Genomic DNA, 23,568 nt, shown 5'->3' on the forward strand with positions numbered 1-23,568 from the left:
TATCCTACCATTGTGGAGTTAACCATTTAATAAACGAATGTGCAGAGAAATAACACAGAATGTACATATGATGCATGCACTCCGTATTATTACACAGTGCCTATAGATAGGATAGATTTTCCCTTTGACAAAATAGCTGAATTCAGCCGTAATTGAAATTGGGAAAAAAAAGTAAATTGCATAAAATAGCTGAAATTCCCCTTTAAACGTGGTTATTCTGTTATTCCGCTGACATCCTACCCCGTCTATTTATTTTTATCTGGAAGATCATCGCATGTGGAAGAGGCCGGTTTGATGCCCGGCCAGCAGTCATCCTACATCTGCACTCAATTTTCCGCACTCACTTCCATAAATGGTAATCGAGGATCTGTGTTTGCAGTGGGATAATCCAAACAATATGGGCTGTGTTACTGTAACGCACCATCTGGAACACAGCGCACACTCCCAGGCTATTAACCCATTGCAGGGAATGAAGCAATGTCTGCCCGTCACCTGGAGAGTTCCCATAGCGTGCAGTCTGGAAGGGGAATGATCTCAGCCCCTGACGAGGATGCAGACCTGCACTAAAGCAGTTCATGCAGGAGGTGGCGCTGTTCCCCAGACGGTCCTGCGCAGCCACACTATGACGCTGGGACAGGAGCACTAATGAACAGCACATTTGGTGCCTTCCCGGGAGCAGTGCACTATTAGGGCTGTGACACACTGGCCGGTTTCTCCCGGATGGCAAAAAGCCGGACAAACTTCCCTTCACACACACGGTTCACTGGCTGCAAAGACGGCCCGGCGCCCGCCCGGCAGCCGGACCTTCCAGTGGTGAGACCCGGCTGCAACCCGGCAGCCGGGCCGGGGCCGTGCAGTGTGAAGGGACCCTACCCCTCACACTGTTAACTACAATGCCGGCACGGGAAAAAGCCGTCCGGCTTTTTCCCGGCCGGCAAAAGCCGGGTAGTGTGTCTTAGCCCTTAGGGCTGTAACACACACTCCGGTTTTTCCCGGATGGCAAAAAGCCTGACAAAGTTTGTCCGGCTTTTTGCCATCCGGGAGAAACCGGCAGTGTCTGTCACACAGGACGGCTTTGAGCCGTGTGTGATGCTGTGCGCATGCGCAGCATCAGACACGGCTTCAGAAAAAACCATTGTGTGTGAAAGCTCCCCTTCACACACGTGGTTTACTGGCTCCAAGGACGGCCCGGCGGCCGCCCGGCCGCCGGACCTTCCAGTGGTGAGACCCGGCTGCAACCCGGCAGCCGGGCCGGGGCCGTGCAGTGTGAAGGGACCCTACCCCTCACACTGTTAACTACAATGCCGGCACGGGAAAAAGCCGTCCGTCTTTTTCCCGGCCGGCAACAACCGTGTAGTGTGTTTTAGCCCTCTCAGTTATTACACCAGGGCTGGGCTGCTGCCGAAATACATTTCCCAGAATGCCTACTGGTAATGTCTGACGGGGGTTTCTACAGCAGCTGGAAAGCCAGAGCTTGCCCACTTCCGTGCAAGACTGCTGTGGAAATACAGACCTAGGGGCCCATTTACTTAGCCTTGGAGAGAGACAGACATAGGTGTTTGCAGCAGCTTTGCAATTGCTGTTCTTAGCAATGGGAATGCAGGAGGAGATGCAAAGCTTTCTCAGCCTTGCCGCTCGCGATGTAGTCCTTGGCTTCGCCACTCCCGGAAAACAGGGGCGACACACCACTTTTCCTGAACGCCGGCTGTTCCCACCCCCTCCCCGCGAAAGCCTCTGCCTGCGTTTGCATTCCTCAGGACCCGACATTCGGGGTAAATGCAGTAAGAATTACACCAGCGATCCTTACTGAGTCATCACCCCCTATGTACGAAGCCTTGGTGAGAGATAAAGTGGAGAGAGAGATAAAGTACCAGCCAATCAAAAATGACAGGTCAGAATCTTGGTTAGGTTTAGGTGCCACCCAGGGATTTAGTATTAGGCTGCTTTGGGGCTTAGGAGGCAGCACTGGGGGGAGCATTAGGGTGAGGCTGCAGATACGGTTGGGGGGGCTTCAACTGATGGTTACAAAAACCATGAATGTCAGGTACCTATACTGTGTAATGCCATCGATGGTTTAACCATCGTTCTTTCTGCGCATGCGCAAAGGCTGGCGTTGCTTCAGTGTGAGAGCTAGGGGCGGGGCTGTGCTATGACTGACAGCTGAGCCTAGCAAGTAGGCGGGACATCCCATTCCCGAGTCCTACACACGGTACAACAGTCGGGGGTGGCGCAGGGTTGCTGCCTGACAGCTTATCGCCCTGTGCAGCAGCACTGAAAATGGAGGAGGGGTGGGGGGGGGAGTTGGGGAGGGGGGTTGGGGGAACAATCGGAAAAACAATGGTGGAAATTATACGCCATCGATGGTAAAAGTATTCTACATCGGCCATAGACCATTGTGTTAAGGCGAGCCGGGAGTGCGGCGGATCTGGATATAGCTGTAAAGGAAGTGGAAAGTCTCTGCTTCAGCGATTACTGAAGCCTCTACTGGGAACCAACTTCACTCTTTATATGCAAATGACTATAATTCTCCCTCGCTGATCGATTTTGCAGCAGCGTTACAGGAAAACATCCTGGAAAAATGACTTCATGGTACAAGGAAGAAAAAAAAAATCAGCTTCATGTTCCAAAAACGACAAAACTTGCCGTTTAAAAACCCAGAAAAGAGGTCTGTGCGGAGTCGCTGCATAAGAGTAACCAGAATGGATGACTGCCGTTATGACGCCGCAGACGGCAGGGCCTGGTGAGAGGCCTCCGGCGCAGGGATCAGACTGTAAATGAGACATTTTCCTGCTGATGTAGCTGCAATTAGTGGACTAACACGGGAGTAGATTGAATGATTAATGGCACAATATTAGCTCCCTGTGAGCTGAGCGACCTGGTAATGACAGTAAGGAAAGCGGAGGTTGCGGGAACAATTGTGCAGGTTGTACAAGGAATCCGTAAAGGCGACATTCTCATAAACATAACCCTTATCTATTGGGGAAAGGGCGCGCTATAAATAAAATAATTATTTGTATTATTATAATTATATAACCGTATTCTATATGCACTCCATAATCGTGTATCTAGCACCATCTTGAGGAGGATAGGGGAACATCATGTTCCGTCTACAGCCAATCCCCACCAGCGGATCACAAGTAGTGGGGACCAGCATACATTTAGCCTTCCCAACGGTGGAGACACCGCAGTATAGTGCAACGATTACGGAGAAGCTGCTTTTAATTTACAATAGGGGAATGCCCATTCCCTATTATACATAAACATGTATTTTTATCATTCGCTGGGTCACTAGCAAGTGTGGTCACCATACAGCCTCATCCCTTCTGTGTCTCTCCGGTTCTATCCCTCAATGTGCTCTAGTAAAGGCTAACTCCCCCCACCCCCTCGTGTCTCACCAGTCTCCTGCTTCCCATGTCCCACCAGCCTCATGCCCCCTCATGTCCCTCCAGCCTCGTGCCCCCTTGTGTCTCTCCAGGATCACGCCACCTATGTCTCTCCAGGATCACGCCACCTATGTCTCTCCAGCCTCGTGACCCCTTGTGTCTCTCCAGCCTCGTGACCCCTTGTGTCTCTCCAGCCTCGTGACCCCTTGTGTCTCTCCAGCCTCGTGGCCCCTTATGTCTCTCCAGCCTCGTGGCCCCTTGTGTCTCTTCAGCCTCGTGACCCCTTGTGTCTCTCCAGCCTCGTGACCCCTTGTGTCTCTCCAGCCTCGTGACCCCTTGTGTCTCTCCAGCCTCATGACCCCTTGTGTCCCTCCAGCCTCGTGCCCCCTTGTGTCTCTCCAGGATCACGCCACCTATGTCTCTCCAGGATCACGCTACCTATGTCTCTCCAGCCTCATGAGCCCTTGTGTCTCTCCAGCCTCATGAGCCCTTGTGTCTCTCCAGCCTCATGAGCCCTTGTGTCTCTCCAGCCTCATGAGCCCTTGTGTCTCTCCAGCCTCATGACCCCTTGAGTCTCTCCAGCCTCATGACCCCTTGTGTCTCTCCAGCCTCATGACCCCTTGTGTCTCTCCAGCCTCATGACCCCTTGTGTCTCTCCAGCCTCATGACCCCTTGTGTCTCTCCAGCCTCATGAGCCCTTGTGTCTCTCCAGCCTCATGAGCCCTTGTGTCTCTCCAGCCTCATGAGCCCTTGTGTCTCTCCAGCCTCATGACCCCTTGTGTCTCTCCAGCCTCATGAGCCCTTGTGTCTCTCCAGCCTCATGAGCCCTTGTGTCTCTCCAGCCTCATGAGCCCTTGTGTCTCTCCAGCCTCATGAGCCCTTGTGTCTCTCCAGCCTCATGAGCCCTTGTGTCTCTCCAGCCTCATGAGCCCTTGTGTCTCTCCAGCCTCATGAGCCCTTGTGTCTCTCCAGCCTCATGACCCCTTGTGTCTCTCCAGCCTCATGACCCCTTGTCTCTCCAGCCTCATGACCCCTTGTGTCTCTCCAGCCTCATGACCCCTTGTGTCTCTCCAGCCTCATGACCCCTTGTGTCTCTCCAGCCTCATGACCCCTTGTGTCTCTCCAGCCTCATGACCCCTTGTGTCTCTCCAGCCTCATGACCCCTTGTATCTCTCCAGCCTCATGACCCCTTGTGTCTCTCCAGCCTCATGAGCCCTTGTGTCCCTCCAGCCTCATGACCCCTTGTGTCTCTCCAGCCTCGTGGCCCCTTGTGTCTCTCCAGCCTCGTGACCCCTTGTGTCTCTCCAGCCTCTTGACCCCTTGTGTCTCTCCAGCCTCGTGACCCCTTGTGTCTCTCCAGCCTCATGACCCCTTGTGTCCCTCCAGCCTCATGACCCCTTGTGTCCCTCCAGCCTCATGACCCCTTGTGTCCCTCCAGCCTCATGACCCCTTGTGTCCCTCCAGCCTCATGACCCCTTGTGTCTCTCCAGCCTCATGACCCCCCTTGTGTCTCTCCAGCCTCATGACCCCTTGTGTCTCTCCAGCCTCATGACCCCTTGTGTCTCTCCAGCCTCATGACCCCTTGTGTCTCTCCAGCCTCATGACCACCAGTGTCTCTCCAGTCTCATGCCACCCGTGTCCCTCCAGCCTCATGCCACCCATGTCTCTCCAGCATTCCCTCACCTGTGATTCTCCATTCTCATGCCCTCTCCCCCATGTCCCTCCAGCCTCATGGCCACCCGTGTCTCTCCAGTCTCATGCCACTTGTGTCCCTCTGGCCTCTTGTCACCCAGGTCTCTCCAGCCTACCTCCACCTGTGTCTCTTCAGCCTCATGCCCTCCCCCCCCCCCATGTCCCTCCAGCCTCATGGCCACTGGTGTCTCTCCAGCCTCATGCCACTTGTGTCTCTCCAGCCTCATGCCACTTGTGTCTCTCCAGCCTCATGCCACTTGTGTCTCTCCAGCCTCATGCCACTTGTGTCTCTCCAGCCTCATGCCACTTGTGTCTCTCCAGTCTCATGCCACTTGTGTCTCTCCAGCCTCATGCCACTTGTGTCTCTCCAACCTCATGCCACTTGTGTCTCTCCAGTCTAATGCCACTTGTGTCTCTTCAGTCTCATGCCACTTGTGTCCCTCCAGCCTCCATCCACCTGTGTCCCTCCAACCTCCCTCCACCTGTGTCCCTCCAGCCTCCCTCCACCTGTGTCTCTCCAGCCTCCCTCCACCTGTGTCTCTCCAGCCTCCCTCCACCTGTGTCTCTCCAGCCTCCCTCCACCTGTGTCTCTCCAGCCTCCCTCCACCTGTGTCTCTCCAGCCTCCCTCCACCTGTGTCTCTCCAACCTCATGCCCTCCCCATGTCCCTCCAGCCTCATGGCCACCGCTGTCTCTCCAGTCTCATGCCACTTGTGTCCCTCCAGCCTCCCTCCACCTGTGTCTCTCCAGCCTCCCTCCACCTGTGTACCTCCAGCTTCCCTCCACCTGTGTCTCTCCAGCCTCCCTCCACCTGTGTCTCTCCAGCCTCCCTCCACCTGTGTCTCTCCAGCCTCCCTCCACCTGTGTCTCTCCAGCCTCCCTCCACCTGTGTCTCTCCAGCCTCCCTCCACCTGTGTCTCTCCAGCCTCCCTCCACCTGTGTCTCTCCAGCCTCCCTCCACCTGTGTCTCTTCATCCTCCCTCCACCTGTATCTCTCCAGCCTTCTCCACCTGTGTCTCTCTATGTTTATGCACCCCCTATGTCTCTCCATCCTCATGCCACCCTTCTCTCTTCAGCGAGTGGGGTCGATCCATGAGTGGGGGTGATATGAATGGGTGGTGGTGGGGCACGGGGTGCCGGCTACAGGTGCTGACACAGCTTTGGCTGCGGGAGAAGTGAAGCTGTCTCCTGTCAGGCAGCCAGTGAGAGCTCTGTGCAGATCTCTGCGCAACCGAGAGTCAGAAATCAGTCAGCTTATAGAACAGCGACATGTGATTGCATGTTTATAATTATTTTTATAATCTAACAATATTATTTCCAGACATTAAGATAATTACTTGTCTGATGGCAGTATACCAGCAATAAGTGTCCCAAGTGCTGTCACAGAATAATACGTACAAATATTTGCCTATGACCAGGAAGTGAATCATGGGGAACGTTTTCCTCTCATCAACTTTTATGACTTTTCTAGAAACTTTTACAGGATTTTCTTAAACCATATGGAAATCTCATACTAAGCAGGCAGCCGTCGCCTCCCTGGGTCGCAGAGGGGGCAGAGGGCAAATAAGATCAATCGTTGGAAAGATGAAGTTAATGAGCATGAGTTTTGCATATAATAATTAATATACTTGTTGAATGTAATAAATAAAATATAAAATAAAAAAAACACCTGAAAAGAAAAAAATGACACCAAAAACAGTAAAAAAAATAAATCAATTTTGACCTTTTCAAATATCGAGCCGCCCCGCGTCAACAATTTTCATGTGTCACCTATTTGACCATGTCAATTTCGACCAATAGTGGTCGACCTAATGACTGTCAACCTTAACATGGTCGACCATCCATATCAGAACCAAGGGTTGGACCCCCACCTATTCAGGAAGGCAGCAACTAAATCCTGAAGCCCTAACACGGAACACCCGGGGTGTGGGGGGCAACCACATGCTTTCCTACTCTAGCGGAAAGTCCAGGAGACTCCCATATCCTGATCACCACACTGTGGGGCAGGATAAGGTTAGAGAGGCAAGTGTAGGGGGAGGGCTGGTAGACTATAATGAAAAGGTGTGTGAGTACAAAACTGGCTGAAAAAGTTTAATTTGGTGAGAGCCGGTCCCAGAGGAGAGGGACATAGCTGGAGGTTAGCGTGGAAGGAGGTACCCAAGGTGAAGCGGGCGGAGCAGTGGTGCAGGGCGGCATTACAGGCTAGGTAGCAGAATCCCCACTCACAGTAATTACACTGTGGTCACTGGGTTTCCAGGCCAGTCTGCGGCAGCAGCGCAAATGTAAACCAATGACGACGGGAGGCTTCCATCAGTAGACACCAGCCTGGACTCTGGAGACAGAGCAACACAGGCTGAGGTGTTACCCCAATAAGGGAGCACAGGTGGAGCGCGGGGGCATGACAGCAGGGAGATAAATGCTTGAGAACATGAGGGTAGGGAGTCAGGTTGCTGAGGCTGATTGGCGCAAGAGGAAAATGGGACAAGCAGTAGCGTTCATGATGGAAGAAATCTTAGTAAAGCAAGGCAAAAGAGCGGGAGCTTACAGTAGACAAGGTGGGAAGTGATGAGGGCATGGATGAAACTCTTGGTGGCCTCTGGGCCTGACCCTAGAGATGTTGGATATGAGGTGTAAGAGATATTTGGAAGAGGGAGGAATCAAGGAAGACAGTCAGCGAACCAGAAAGACAAGAGGACAGAGAGAGGTCATCAACAGAAAGAGACTGGGAGCTAAGGGGCCTGGGAAGTGCGGGAAACAATGAGTTCCGGGGAAGGGAGGTGTATTGTCATCAGCTTGGAGGTAGCACTGGAGACCGAAGGTGCTGATGAGGTTTCCAAGTGAGGAGGTGTAAAGGGAGAATACGAGAGGGCCAAGGACAGGTCCATGGGGGACACCGACAGGTATAGAAACATAGAATGTGACATCAGATAAGAACCACCATCTAGTCTACTCTAAACGGATGTCAACGCGCACAATGACACTTCTACAAGAGCCAATTAACCTACCAGTATATTATTGGACTGTGGGAGGAAAGCACGGAAGCAGAGAATGGGGTGGGGTGGAATTAGATAAAGAAGAGGAACAGTGACAGAGGTACGAGGTGAACCAAAACAGTGACATTAGATCTGTGACAAAGTCCAGAGGACATTTGTACAACTTAAAGCCGACGAAAGACAGTGAAAGCGCAGAAGAAAAAAACTCACAAGAATGAAAAACAAAGAATCAGCAACTTTGTTCAATGAGAGAAGGAAATTGCTGGAGTTCACCGTATCCGCCGCATGCCAAGGCAGCAAACACAGAGCCGGTGTACACTTCTCTCTGGACCAGTGTCCATGACCCGCACCTGTGAATCGCTGCTAAGTGATCCCTTTCAGACGCGTTCTTCCCTACGCAAATCTGCACAGCAAACAATGCTGCTTTTAAAATATTTATTCTATTACCTCGATGACACTTAGCCTCATTTTCAGAAGAAGACGTGCGTGCACACAAAGGACGGTGGGCTCGGCATAATGGAAGCGTTCTGCTAACTTTATGTTCTAGCAATAGACCCCCCACCCCCCTTCCCTGTGCAATACTGAGGGGCTCTCAGACAGCTCTATATGTTGTTTCACACACAAAGCCGGAATTTTCTTTCCTTATTCAGGAATAATGCAAAGTCTACGTACATTCAGTGCTGCCTGAACAAAGGCACAAATGGCGTATTACATAAAGTGCGTTTATGTATCAGACGTGTCACAATGGAACGCTAGAGCCTGGGAGCTCAATGCAATCACCTTGCCGCTTTTTTATGCAAGACAAAATCAAAGCCTTGTTAAGGAGACAATATACTGAACATTACACAGTAAAGAATAAAGGACAGAACAATACACAATCCTATCTTCTCCAAGCAGTAGCGGCACAGGTAATGTATGGCGCCTCCGTGTTATTGACGGTCGCAATGGGAATGTATAAAGAGTCATCTGGCCAACCGTGACCTGGCGAACCTGCTGCGTCACCTATAGTTACATTAATCCAGGAGTTAGGGGTTCTTCAAGAGAGGGGGTCACTGACAAAGGTCTGACTCTGGAGTTAGGAGCAAAATTAAAACAAGCCAGTAACTTTGCACCTGAACAAGCCCGGTTGCACTACAAGTGGGGCAAATACCTTTATTATGTATGCATGCAGGGTAAATACTGGCTGCTTCAGTGAACTTCTCTGATAATTACCAACACCTGCACCAACTTCATACACCAGCTTATCTATAGAGGAAGATAAAATTGCTGTATTGCTAAAGCCCAGCCTCAGCCATACGTCACCGCAACAAGCTCCGCTCCAGATACGAGTAGCAGGACTGGCTTCATAGAAAATAGCCGCTTGTAGTAAATATTACAGGGTCTCCGCTGATGCGGTTGTTCATGTAATGTAAGGTTGTCGCTTGGGACGTTTCAGCACCAAAACTGGCCGATAACAGAGGACAATAACTTTGTGTAGACCACAGAGAACTGTACATTGGCCAGGGAACTGTGATATTATAATAGAAAATAGTACTAGGAGAATTTTCATGTCAGAAAAACTTAATCTAAAAGTATATATTTTTGAAATTTAAAAAAATATATTTTTATTAAAGCAATGAGTGACACATTACAATAGTAGAAACACAACTGGATATCAAACACAGAAATAAATATTTCCATTAGGGCCCAAGTCGAACATGCAGGGGAAAAATACAAAAAGTTATCGAGTAACAAGTTTAGAGAAAATTATAAAACATTCCATGACACAAGAATACAATTGCACGGGATGCTGGCGGTCATGTGACCAAGACTGGAATCCCAAAACCACTCAGGAGAGCGGTTCCGGAACACCGACAGCCTGAAAGTAAGTATACGGGTAAACAGTGGCGCACGCAGGGGGGTTTCCGAGCACCCAGAAACCTCCCCTCCCCTCCACCAGTGCTTGCCAAAATTTGTAGGGATTATGATAGCCGGGATGCTACTGTCGGTATTTTGACCGTCGGCATCCTGTCAGGATCCCGTAACAAACCTGTATATTTAAAGTAAGACCCTTCCTCACCTCGTCCACTTCTGCATGGAGTTTCTCTGTGACCTGCATCATAGTGGCCATGCCTTTTTCGGCAAAATGACGGAGACGTCGTGAGTTTGTGGGCAGATTGGTCGGGGGACATGATGGTTCGATTCATGTTGCCACCCACCCCGCAGCTGCACCAGAGACCTCCCAGACAGAAGTCCTACTAAGTCAGCAATTACTGTATGCCTTAAACCAGGATTATTCAATATGTGGCGCTCCAGCTGCTGTGGAACTACACATCCCAGCACACCATGCCACAGTTTTAGCATGCCGGGATGCTAGGATGTGTAGCACCTTAGCAGCTGGAGGGCCGCATATCGAATGCCGTAAACGGAGCGCACAAGGGCCCTCATTCCGAGTTGTTCGCTCGCAAGCTGCTTTTAGCAGCATTGCACACGCTAAGCCGCCGCCTCCTGGGAGTGAATCTTAGCATAGTAAAATTGCGAACGAAAGATTAGCAGAATTGCGAATAGACACTTCTTAGCAGTTTCTGAGTAGCTCCACACTTACTCGGCAACTGCGATCAGTTCAGTCAGTTTCGTTCCTGGTTTGACGTCACAAACACACCCAGCGTTCACCCAGACACTCCCCCGTTTCTTCAGACACTCCCGCGGTTTTCCCAGAAACGGCAGCGTTTTTTCACACACACCCATAAAACGGCCAGTTTCCGCCCAGAAACACCCACTTCCTGTAAATCACATTACGATCACCAGAACGAAGGCAAAACCTCGTAATGCCGTGAGTAAAATTCCTAACTGCATAGCAAATTTACTTGGCGCAGTCGCAGTGCGAACATTGCGCATGCGCAATAAGCGGAAAATCGCTGCGATGCGAAGAAAATTACCAAGCGAACAACTCGGAATGACCACCCAGGGCCGATCGATGCGAGACAAGTGTACAGATTCGCCAATAAAGCTCCATAGCGCTGAACTTTTTCCCGACGATCCAATTAAATTTCAATCGGATTGATATTGGGCATTGAGGTCATTTTTGGGATGGATAGAACAATACTGAATTCAGAAGCCAGTCAGTCAGATCTAGGAGCCACAGCAACACAAGGGATCACTATAGGCACACAGTTCTAAGATTTCCCGCAGATGATTGCATTATTTTTATTAACAGTTATTTCTAGGGCGCTGCAAAGGGTCTGCAGCGCCTCGCAGCCCATACAGCCATCTCTGAGATTACTGACGTTTTGTTACTCAGAATGCAATTTTCCCAGTGTTTGCCCAACTCTCCTGTTACCTGGACAGTTGTACGTCTGTCACCATCCACAGCATAGAAATTGCCCAGCCTGATATGACACCAATTACTGAAGCTAAAGGTATGCCGCAGGCGTTAGTTTTCCTTACACCCCCCCCTATCAAACCAGGCCGCGTATAATCCTTACACCTCTCCAGTGCCCGGAGGTGTCTGCCACCAATTCTCAGCAACCTGCTCACAGATCAAGATGTGTGACATTAAAATGTCTATTGCAAATATATATATTATAGAGAAGCCATCACCTTGGAGAAGCGCGTTGTACTTCCGCACGTGGCGGCCCCCCAAGCGTGATATTAATGTGTAATACTCCGTTAGGAGTGTACACAGAAACACGCAGAGTAATACAGAGACATCACTGACAAACAAGATCACTGGGGCTCGCACACGCAGGTACAGAGGTACAAAGGGCCTGACACATGTTGGTAAGTAAAGCAAAAAAACAAGTAACTTTGGGCCTAATTCAGACCTGGGGGTAAATTTACTGAGATGGGAGTTCTATGTAAGATGGGATGTTGCTCATAGCAACCAATCAGCTTTCAGGTATTATCTTCTAGAAGGTGCTAGATAAATGAGAAGTAGAATCTGATTGGTTGCCATGGGCAACATCCCATCTTAAATAGAACTCTCATCTTAGTAAATTTACCCCCTGATCTAAATTTAGCACATCTACGATCACTTTCACAGACATGCGGGGGACACCCAGCACAAGGGTAATCCGCCCTGCATGTCTGACCCTAGCCCCCCTTCCCATACAGGTACAAAAGCATTGCACGGCGGTGATGCTTTTGTACCCGAGTAGCATCTTACCTGTGCAGCTCCTGCGCGCTGGCAGGGAGCTACCCGTCGCTGTCCGGGTCGCAGCGGCTGCGTATGACGTCACGCAGCCGCCGCGGCCCGCCCCCCCCCGCATGGTCCGAGCACGCCTACGTTGCCCGGACAGCGCCTACAAAACAGCAGCCAAACGCCGCCGGCCCGCACAGCGACTGCCTCTGCCCATCAATCAGGCAGAGGCTCTCACAGGGCTGAGACGGCCATCGGATGTCTGGCATGCGCCGGCGCACTGCGGCTCCGGAGCATGCGTAGTTCAGACCTGATCGGCTGCTGTGAGAAAACGCACATCACCGATCCGGTCTGAATTCGGCCCTTTGAGTCTGGAACACACCATGTTGCAATGCAAGGGGAGCAAATACATTTAGATTTTTTTCTGTGCAGGGTAAATACTGGCTGCTTTTGCACGTAACCCACACGTTAGACAGCTTTATGTTTACACTGCAATCTAGATATCAGGTTGAACACACCCCACCCAAATCTAACTCTCTCTGCGCATGTTACATCCACCCCACCTGCAGTGCAATGTGGTTTTGACCAGTTTCTTGCTTTTTTGCTTTACTTACAGACATGAATCAGGCCGTGTTAGAAGCACAGATGGAACCTTGTACTGACCCGACATATCATACAGCATTTATAGAGCGCTATAAATGTAGCGTCGGCACTAAGAGAAGGGGCTCCTGACAATTTACACCCTGCCGCGTCTCTTTTTGTGAGAGAAGTTTAAAAAAAAAAGTTCTAATAATGTTAATATTAATACTAGTAATCACTGCCCCCCAACATGTGTCCCCCCAAACTCACTCTTCCAGGCTTGTGGAAAGTCTCTGGGATGTTTCGGGAAAAGAGACATTGACATGGTAAGTTTTCTTTTTAGGCTACAAGAATGCTGCTCAATCTGTCTAATTTGCTTTCGGTATAAAAAGCATCAAAAAGTAGCTCGGACCTTCGGGAAAAGGAAACCTATATGAGGGGTAATTCCAAGTTGATCGCAGCAGGACATTTTTTAGCAATTGGGCAAAACCATGTGCACTGCAGGTGGGGCAGATGTAACATGTGCAGAGAGAGTTAGATTTGGGTGGGTTATTTTGTTTCTGTGCAGGGTAAATACTGGCTGCTTTATTTTTACACTGCAATTTAGATTGCAGACTGAACTCACCCCACCCAAATCTAACTCTCTCTGCACATGTTATATCTGCCTCCCCCTGCAGTGCACATGGTTTTGCCCAATTGCTAACAAAGTTCCTGCAGCGATCAACTCAGAATTACCCCCATGGTTACCTACACAAGCAGGGGTTTCTGGGACAAATGGTCAGCAAGCCAAGTAGAAAGTATTTTATGCAATGGATCTGGATAATTTGTGGCAACAAAGTCATGTTTAAAATTAATTCAAATTTCTTCTATTTATGACACACTTAAGGCTTTAATAAATCATTTTCTCCTCCATGGCAGCATATTACAATACATATTGTGTTGTTTTTGGTCGTACAGGGGCAAATACCAATACAAAAACCACAGTAACTTTATCTGACCGGTGACACCCCAAATATGTAATCCCCTGATTCTCTCCTGTAACAGGACAGAACGGTGCTGTATACATGTCTGGGGGGTTCATTGATGTCTGTTTGCGAACGTACAAGGGGTGCGCACAGCCCGTACCGTGGAATCTGCTGAGTTCATAGAAGCTGGTGATTCCCAACACTGGATTTAATAGTTCCAGCGTTACGTTATTCCAATTGCCAACGGTAACAGCGTATAAATAGGATTTTGATACCTACCGGTAAATCCTTTTCTCCTAGTCCGTAGAGGATGCTGGGGTCCACTTCATGACCATGGGGTATAGACGGTTCCGCAGGAGCCATGGGCACTCTTAAGACTTTTCAAAGGGTGTGAACTGGCTCCTCCCTCTATGCCCCTCCTCCAGACCTCAGTTATAGGAACTGTGCCCAGGGAGATGGACATTTCGAGGAAAAGGATTTACTTTACTAATGGTGAGATACATACCAGCTCACACCGCAACCATGCCGCACAACATGGCATTCATCATAACACACGCCAACAGGCATGAGCCAAGTACAGCAACATGCTGAAACTAATACAGGTTGAGTATCCCTTATCCAAAATGCTTGGGACCAGAGGTATTTTGGATATGGGATTTTTCCGTATTTTGGAATAATTGCATACCATAATGAGAAATCATGGTGATGGAACCCAAGTCTAAGCACAGAATGCATTTATGTATCATATACACCTTATACACACAGCCTGAAGGTCATTTTAGTCAATATTATTAATAACTTTGTGCATTAAACAAAGTGTGTGCACATACACGATTCAATTATGTTCCATATACACATTATATACACAGCCTGAGGGTCATTTAATACAATATTTTAGATTATTTTGTGTATTAAACAAAGTTTGTGTACATTGAGCCTCAGAAAACAAAAGGTTTCACTATCTCACTCTCACTCAAAAAATTCCGTATTTCGGAATATTTGGATATGGGATACTCAACCTGTATAACACAACATGTGTAATTCCAATAAACCAAACTGCAGGTAAAGTATGCACTGGGACGGGCGCCCAGCATCCTCTACGGACTAGGAGAAAAGGATTTACCGGTAGGTATCAAAATCCTATTTTCTCATACGTCCTAGAGGATGCTGGGGTTCACTTCATGACCATGGGGTTTATACAAAAGCTCCAGTACTGGCGGGAGAGTGCGGATGACCCTGCAGCACCGATTGACCGAACTTGAAGTCCTCATCGGCCAAGGTGTCAAACTTGTAGAACTTTGCAAATGTGTTTGACCCTGACCAAGTAGCTGCTCGGCAAAGTTGCAATGCCGAGACCCCCGGGCAGCCGCCCAAAAAGAGCCCACCTTCCTAGTGGAATGGGCCTTCACCGACGTCGGTAACGGCAATCCAGCCGTAGAATGAGCATGCTGAATCGTTCCTCTGATGCAGCGTGCAAGAGTCTGCTTGGAAGCAGGGCACACAATTTTGTTGGGAGCATACAGGACAAACAGAGCCTTTTGAGAACTTTTGGGATCAGCGGAAGTGGAGGGAAGACATACACCGACTTGAACACCCACTGGACCACCAGTGCATCCACTGCTATTGCTTGAGTGTCTCTCGACCTGGAACAATATCTCTGAAGCTTCTTGTTGAGGCAAGATGCCATCATGTCTACTTGAGGAACTCCCCAAAGACTTGCCACCTCTGCGAAGACTTCTTGGTGGAGGCCCCATTCTCCTGGATGGAGATCGTGTCTGCTGAGGAAGTCTGCTTCCCAGTTGTCTACTCCCGGAATGAAAATCGCAGACAGAGCCTTTACATGTCTTTCTGCCCAGAGGAGGATCTTTGTCACCTCTGCCATTGTCGCTCTGCTTTTCGTTCCACCCTGCCTGTTTATGTACGCGACTGCTGTTACATTGTCTGACTGGATCTGCACGGGATGATCTTCCAGAAGATGTACCGCTTGTTGAAGGCCGTTATAAATGGCTCTCAATTCCAGCACGTTTATGTGAAGGCAGGTTTCCTGACTTGACCATTTTCCTTGGAAGCTTTCCCCTTGAGTGACAGCTCCCCAGCCTCGGAGACTTGCATCCGTGGTTACCAGGAGCCAGTCCTGAATCCCGAACCTGCGTCCCTCTAGTAGGTGAGAACTGTGTAGCCACCACAGGAGCGAAATCCTGGCTTTTGACGACAGGGTTATCTTTCGGTGCATGTGTAGGTTGGAACCCGACCACTTGTCCAACAGGTCCCACTAGAATACTCTGGCATGGAATCGGCCAAATTGTGGGGCCTCATAGGCCGTCACCATCTTTCCAAACAATCGAATGCACTGATGGATCGACACACTTGTTGGCTTTAATATCTGTTTCACCATTTTCTCAATTTCCAGAGCCTTTTCCACAGGAAGAAAAACTCTCTGAACCTCTGTGTCCAGAATCATTCAGAGGAAAGACAATCTTGTCGTCGGTTCCAAGTGTGACTTTGGAAAATTTATGATCCAACCGTGATGTTGGAGTATAGACAGGGAGAGTGTGATGTTCTGTAGCAACAGCTACCTGGATCTCGCCTTTATCAGGAGATCGTCCAGATAAGGAATAATACTGACTCCTTTTTGACGAAGGAGGACTATCATCTCCGCCATCACCTTGGTGAATACCCTCAGCGCCGTGGAGAGACCGAAAGGCAACGTCTGGAATTGGGAATGGCAATGCTGAACTACGAATCTCAGATAAGCCTGGTGGGGCGGATAAATGGGAACATACAGGTAAGCATCCTTTATGTCTACCGACACCATGTAGTCCCCCTCCTCCAGACTGGAAATCACTGCCCTCAGTGATTCCATTTTGAACTTGAACCATTTCAAGTAGAGATTTAGATTTTTTAGGTTTAGGATCGTTCTGACCAAGCCGTCCGGCTTCGGAACAACAAAAAGGCTTGAATAAAATCCCTCCCCTTGTTGTGAGAAAGGTACCAGGACTATGACCTGATCCTGACATAATTTTTGAATTGCCGCTGTTACTGCTTCCCTTTCTGGAAGAGAAACTGGTAAGGTCGATTTGAAAAATCAGCATGGGGGAACGTCTTGAAACTCCAGCTTGTACCCCTGGGACAGTATTTGTAAAACCCAGGGATCCAGGCCAGATTGAATCCAACCTTGACTGAACAGTTTCAGACGTGCCCCCACCCAAGCGGCCTCCCGCAAGGGAGCCCCAGCGTCATGCTGTAGATTTGGCAGAAGTAGGTGTTGACTTCTGCTCCTGGGATCCTAAAGCCACTGTGGACTTCTTTTCCTTTCCCCTTCCCCTACCTGCAAAGAAGGGGGAACCTTTGGCCTTTTTGTATTTATTGGGCCGAAAGGACTGCATGTGAGAGTGATATGTCTTTTTTGCCAGTACCGGAGCAGAAGGCAATAAGGTTGACTTACCTGCGGTAGCCGCCGAGACTAACGCATCCAGTCCATCACCAAACAAGGCCTCACCTTTATACGGGAGAGCCTCCATATTCTTTTTGGAATCTGCATCCGCGTTTCACTGGCAAATCCATAACGCCCGCCGAGCCGATACTGCCATGGTAGCGGCTGTTGAACCCAGGAGTCCAATATCTTTCATGGCTTCTAGCATGTATGCGGCAGCGTCTTTGATATTCCCTAACTTAAGGAGTATCTCATCTTTATCAATTGTGTCAGTCTCTGATGACACGCTTTCTGACCATTTTTCAATAGCGCGACTCACCCACGCGAAAGCAATTGTGGGCCTGAGCAGCGTACCATCGGCAACATAAATGGATTTTAATGTAGTCTCCATTTTGCGGTCTGCCGGCTCTTTTAGTGAAGCCGTCCCAGGTGCCGGGAGAATCACTTTCTTTGTCAACCTGGACAGAGCACTGTCTAACACCGGGGGTGACTCCCACTTTTTCCTGTCATCTGTAGGGAAAGGATAAGCCATCTGAATTCTCTTGGGAATACGAAATTTCTTTTCGGGATTCACCCACACCCCTTCAAAGAGAGTATTCAGCTCATGGGAAGGAGGGAAAGTAACCTTAGATTTCTTTTCTTTATAGAAATAGGCCTTCTCCTGAGGTACAGGAGTGGCTACCGTAACTTCCAGAACCTCCCTTATAGCCACAATCATATATTGTATATTTTTCGCCAATTTATGATCTATTTTCCTGGAGTCACTATCGTCGACACTGTCAGTGTCCGTGTCGGTATCAGTATTTACAATATTTGAAAACGGTCTCTTATGTGACCCAGAGGGGTCGCCTGCGGGTGGAAGAACAGAACCCTGAAAAATCCCATCTTCCACAGACTTTCTCCAGCATTCTGCATGAGATTCAGACTTATCTAACCTCCTATTGATATGATGCATACTATCACGCATTTCTTTCACCCATGTAGGCTCTTGGTGTGCCGGCAACGCAACCACATTACAACTCTGTGTCCCTAAAATGGCTTCTTCCGGGGAAGAACTCCCTGCCTTAGACATGTCACACTCGAGCAACAACACACACACAGACAGACACTCTGGGACTTATAGGGGACAGACCCACAGTAAAATCTGTCAGAGGGATACAGTTTAGGAGCAGCCAGTTCACAACCCCGGCGCCAGCATATAATGCCTGTGAACACAAAATGCCCACTGACATGCAGCGCTGTTTTACACAGTAAATACACCTGTAAAGCACCAAAATCGCTGTGCCCCCCCTTGTTTTGCACCCCGATACTTGTAGTCAGAAGTGGAGGAGGACCAGCGTTGTCTCTGCAGCCTGAGGAGAGAGAGAAAATGGCGCTGAGCAGTGTGCTCGCTGACTGAGGAGGAAGCTCCGCCCTAGCAATGGCGCGATTTCACCTCAGAGATTTTCATAATATAATTATACTGGCGGGGGTAGGGCTGTGCCTGGGCATCTTATGCCCCCTTTCAGCCAGTTTGAAAGGTATTTTGCTGCCCAGGGCGCACCCCCCCCCCCGCGCCCTGCAATGTCTGTGTGTGTGGGCAGCAATGGCGCGCTGCGCTCCCGCTAGCCGCGCGGTACCTTTAGCTGTCACTATGTTGATTGAAGATCTATCTTCTTATACTCACCTGTCTTCTGACTTCTGGCTCTGTGAGGGGGTGACGACACGCTGGGGGAGTGAGCATCTAGGCATGGCTAGTGTTCAGTACCCTTCAGGAGCTAATGGTGTCCTGTCAGCCAGAAGCAGAGCCATGAAACTCTTCAGGAAGTTGGTTCCTACTTCTGCCCCCTCAGTCCCACGAAGCAGGGAGACTGTTGCCAGCAGTTCTCCCTGAAAATAAAAAACCTAACATAAGTCTTTTCAGAGAAACTCAGTAGAGCTCCCCTAGAGTGCATCCAGTCTGCCTGGGAACATTTCTAAAAATGAGGTCTGGAGGAGGGGCATAGAGGGAGGAGCCAGTTCACACCCTTTGAAAAGTCTTAAAGTGCCCATGGCTCCTGCGGAACTGTCTATACCCCATGGTCATGAAGTGGACCCCAGCATCCTCTAGGACGTATGAGAAATTATTATTTTTGATTATTTATTTTACAGGGAATATTTCATCACCGTCATCAATCCCTGACCCACTGAGCTCGCAGTCTATGTTCCCTGCTACACATCATTTTGTCAGAAGCCAATTAACCCACCAGTACTGTATGTCCTTGGAGTTTGGGAAGAAGAACGCGAAAACATGATGAGAACATACAAACTCCACACACAAAACGTCACTGGTTTGGACCAAACCATGACCCCAGAGATATGATTCAGCAATGCTAACCACTGTGCGGCCTAACTTTATTATGTCACCTCATAGCTGCAGCTATGCAGGCCAGTATGTGCTGGACGAGGACTATGCAGGGTCACTACATACATAAGACGCATCTAATAAAATGTTATTACAGGATGGTCTGGGATAACGTAACGTCACCCTGCCGTGCAGTTTGGAATAGCTTACGTAAAAGCCTAAGCGCAACATTTCCTGTCCAGCAAACCCAGGACGCCAACAGATTAGGGGAGGCCAAGAACAACGAATGAGCGATAATGTCACACAGCCAAGTGACACTCTCCCAGTCCGGGAAACAGGAGCTGCTGTCCCCTTCTACCAGGGTAAGAGAGCAGAGATGGGCAAAGGCACTTTCTTCCCAGGGGATGAGGGGCACCCATGAATCGTATCATAGTGTCACCTCTATAGTAAGAAGGTGAATAGAATTTACAGGAATGCAGCGGCCTGCCAGGCACAAACGGGGTCAGAGCCCAATTTGAATGAGTGCTGGCCATTGCGTGCTCAGGCAGAGCAAAACGGTACTTTATCTCTATCCACAGCTTAGAATATAGGGGGACATTTACTAAGCAGTGATAATAGCGGAGAAGTGAGCCAGTGGAGAGGTTTCCCCATCAACCAATCAGCAGCTCTGTATCATTTTATAGTATGCAAATTATAGATGTTACTTTAGTGCTGATTGGTTGCCATGGGCAACTTCTCCACTGGCTCACTTCTCCGCTCATATCACTGCTTAGTAAATGTCCCCCATAGACCCCTTTATCTCTCTCTCTCCAAGGCTTGGTACATAGACTCCTTTATCTCTCTCCAAGGCTTAGGGCCTAATTCAGAGCTGATCGCAGCAGCAAATTTGTTAGCTAAAGGGCAAAACCATGTGCACTGCAGGGGGGGCAGATGTAACGTGCAGTGAGAGTTGGATTTGGGTGGGTCTATTCGCAAGAGACAGAGGGACCGAGGGCATAGCCACAGCTACAAAACTTGGGAGGCGTGGCTCGCGATTGAGGGCATGCACATGAAACCACGCCTCTTTCTTTAAGTCACGCCCCTTTTCGGGCAGGTGCGGCTTCGACGCGCAAGAAGTGTCCCATCATCGCTCTACTAGAAGTCACAACTCTAATTGGTCTACATAGTAACCTAATAGCACCGTGTACAGAGAGATGGATCGCCCAGCCATGTATTTAGCGACTGACTTCGAGGTGGCCCCTGGACGTTTGCCAGTCTAGCCACCCTGTAGATACGCCCCTTGGTCGCAGGTGGCATGGGTTTCCAAAATCTCTGACTATTGCACCAGGCCACCACCGACAAATCTCTCATATACTTCTAATGAGACGCCTTTTGCCCTGTCAGATACATTATGGCGGGAAAACTCTGACCCATGTTAATAATATACAAAATAAAAGCCTCAAATGCACAGAATTTCCCCTGGCGCACATCTGCCACGAGCGGAACCTAGGAGCACATCTCGCAGTGCGCTAAATGGACCATCTTGGTGGAACGACACCACGAGCCGTCACAGGGCACTTTGTAAGTGCAGTACTAGTACAGTTACTTACGTAGCGCCAGCACATTCCGCTGCGCTGTACAATTGGGAACGTAACAGTGATATAACAGACAGACATAGAGGTATGAGGGCCCTGCTCACAGGCTCATACTCTGACCACAGAGCAGACCCCTGTAATGGGACGGCTGTGCAGTCAGACACCCTGCAGCTGGAATCTCTGCTCTCATCCAGCATTCCTGCACAGTGATGCAGAATACACTGCGCGTCACTGCACCCACCCAAACACAGCAGGAGATCCAGCGGCCGCTACGTGCAGGCAGGGAGCTCCCAGAGACACACAGCTGCACAGAAGGATGCTGAAGAGAGGGAGTACCCATCACACACATGGCAGCACAGTATATACCAGGCAGAGTCACACACTGATCCGTGAACAGGTCAGGACAGAACTCACACCGTGCAATGTCCCCAGGCCGGGATCTGCAGACAGGGAGAGGATACACATACCTGTGCACTGTCTGTCCTACAGGTGTCCTTACCTGTGGTACCTGTGCGCACTGTCAGGGAACATAAACTCTGCAGTATTACTGCTAATATGCACATGGCTCCCAAACCTGTAACAACCAGCAGCGTATACCCACTACCCCAGCAGCATACCCCCCACCCCCCGTATATTACACCAGCAGCATATACCTCCCCTGTAACGACCAGCAGCGTATACCCACTACCCCAGTAATACCCCAGCAGCATACACCCCCCACCCACCCTGTATATCACACCAGCAGTGTATACGTCCCCTGTAACAACCAGCAGCGTATACCCACTACCCCAGTAATACCCCAGCAGCATAAACCCCCCCAGTATATTACACCAGCAGTGTGTACCTCCCCTGTAACGACCAGCAGCGTATACCCACTACCCCAGTAATACCACACCAGCATACACCCCCCCACCCACCCTGTATATCACACCAGCAGTGTATACGTCCCCTGTAATGACCAGCAGCGTATACCCACTACCCCAGCAGCATAACCCCCCCCCCGCCACGTATATTACACCAGCAGCGTATACCTCCCCTGTGACGGCCAGCAGCATGTATCCCCTACCCCAATAATACCCCAGCAGCACAACCCCCCCCCCCCCCAAGAATATTACACATATTACACCAGCAGCGTAAACCTCCCCTGTAACGCCCAGCAGCATATACCGCCTACCACGGTAATAGTATAACCCCAGCCACATACAAACCACCCCCAAAAAATATATTACACCAGCAGCATTCCCCGGTCTCATTTTTATATATATATATATATATATATATATATATATACATACACATACACACACATACATATACTGTATGTAACATATATACAGTAGGGAGTAGGGATGGGTGGGATATATACATATGTCACACACATATAGTAGGGATGGGTGAGATATATAAATCTATCACACACATATACAGTAGGGATGGGTGGGATATATACATATGTCATATACAGTAGGGATGGGTGAGATATATACATATGTCACATACATATACAGTAGGGATGGGTGAGATATATACATGTATCACACACATATACAGTAGGTATGGGTGAGATATATACATATGTCACACACATATACAGTAGGGATGGGTGAGATATACTGTATACATGTATCACATACATATACAGTAGGGATTGGTGGGATATATACATATGTCACACACATATACAGTAGGGATGTGTGAGATATATACATGTATCACATACATATACAGTAGGGATGGGTGAGATATATACATGTATCACACACATACAGTAGGGATGGGTGGTATATATACATTTGTCATACACATATACAATAGGGATGGGTGGGATATATACATGTCACACACATATACAGTAGGGATGTGTGAGATATATACATGTATCACACACATATACAGTAGGGATATGAGAGATTTACATGTATCACACACATATACAGTAGGGATGGGTGAGATATATACATATGTCACACACATATACAGTGGGGATGGGTGGGGGCTGCCTGTTACCTTCTTTCGCCTTCTTCCTCCGGGCCAGGGTCCCCCCGAGCTTCCCGAGGAAGGAGTCATCTTTCTTCCTGGAGGGGGGAGATTTGGGGGTCGGGGATTTGGGGGTGGAGGGGGACTTCTGGGGGGACGTGGCCATAGCTGCGGGGAGAGTGTAGGGAGGGAGGCTGAGCTCTGCCGCCAGCGGAAGCGGAATTATCCCAGCAGCAGCTCCCTCCTCCTCCCAGTGCTCCCAGTAAGCCTGCCAGTCAGTGCCAGTGTGGGAGCCGGCTGCCCTGACTGGTGCTGTGCTAGTGCCTCTCCCGGGACACACAGCAGGGATACCCACCAATACACAGGGACCCCCTGCACACATAGCACTGATACCCCCCAATACACAGGGACCCCCTGCACATATAGCACTGATACCCCCCAATACACAGGGGCCCCTGCACATATAGCACTGATACCCCCAATACACAGGGACCCCCTGCACATATAGCACTGATACCCCCCAATACACAGGG

General features: G+C 49.4%; 1 protein-coding gene across 1 annotated transcript in view; it reads right to left on the minus strand.

Moving 5' to 3' along the window:
- Positions 1 to 23,293, minus strand: part of PARVA (parvin alpha) — an 85,040-nt gene extending 61,747 nt beyond the window's left edge. Inside the window, exon 1 of the mRNA XM_063946413.1 lies at positions 23,066 to 23,293. Within this exon, the coding sequence (XP_063802483.1) occupies positions 23,066 to 23,201 (136 nt within the window). The 5' untranslated portion in view covers positions 23,202 to 23,293. The remainder of the gene's footprint in view (positions 1 to 23,065) is intronic.
- Between the last annotated feature and the right edge of the window lie 275 nt (positions 23,294 to 23,568).

The sequence above is a fragment of the Pseudophryne corroboree genome, chromosome 11, assembly GCF_028390025.1.
Source record: "Pseudophryne corroboree isolate aPseCor3 chromosome 11, aPseCor3.hap2, whole genome shotgun sequence".
Classification (NCBI taxonomy): Eukaryota; Metazoa; Chordata; class Amphibia; order Anura; family Myobatrachidae; genus Pseudophryne; species Pseudophryne corroboree.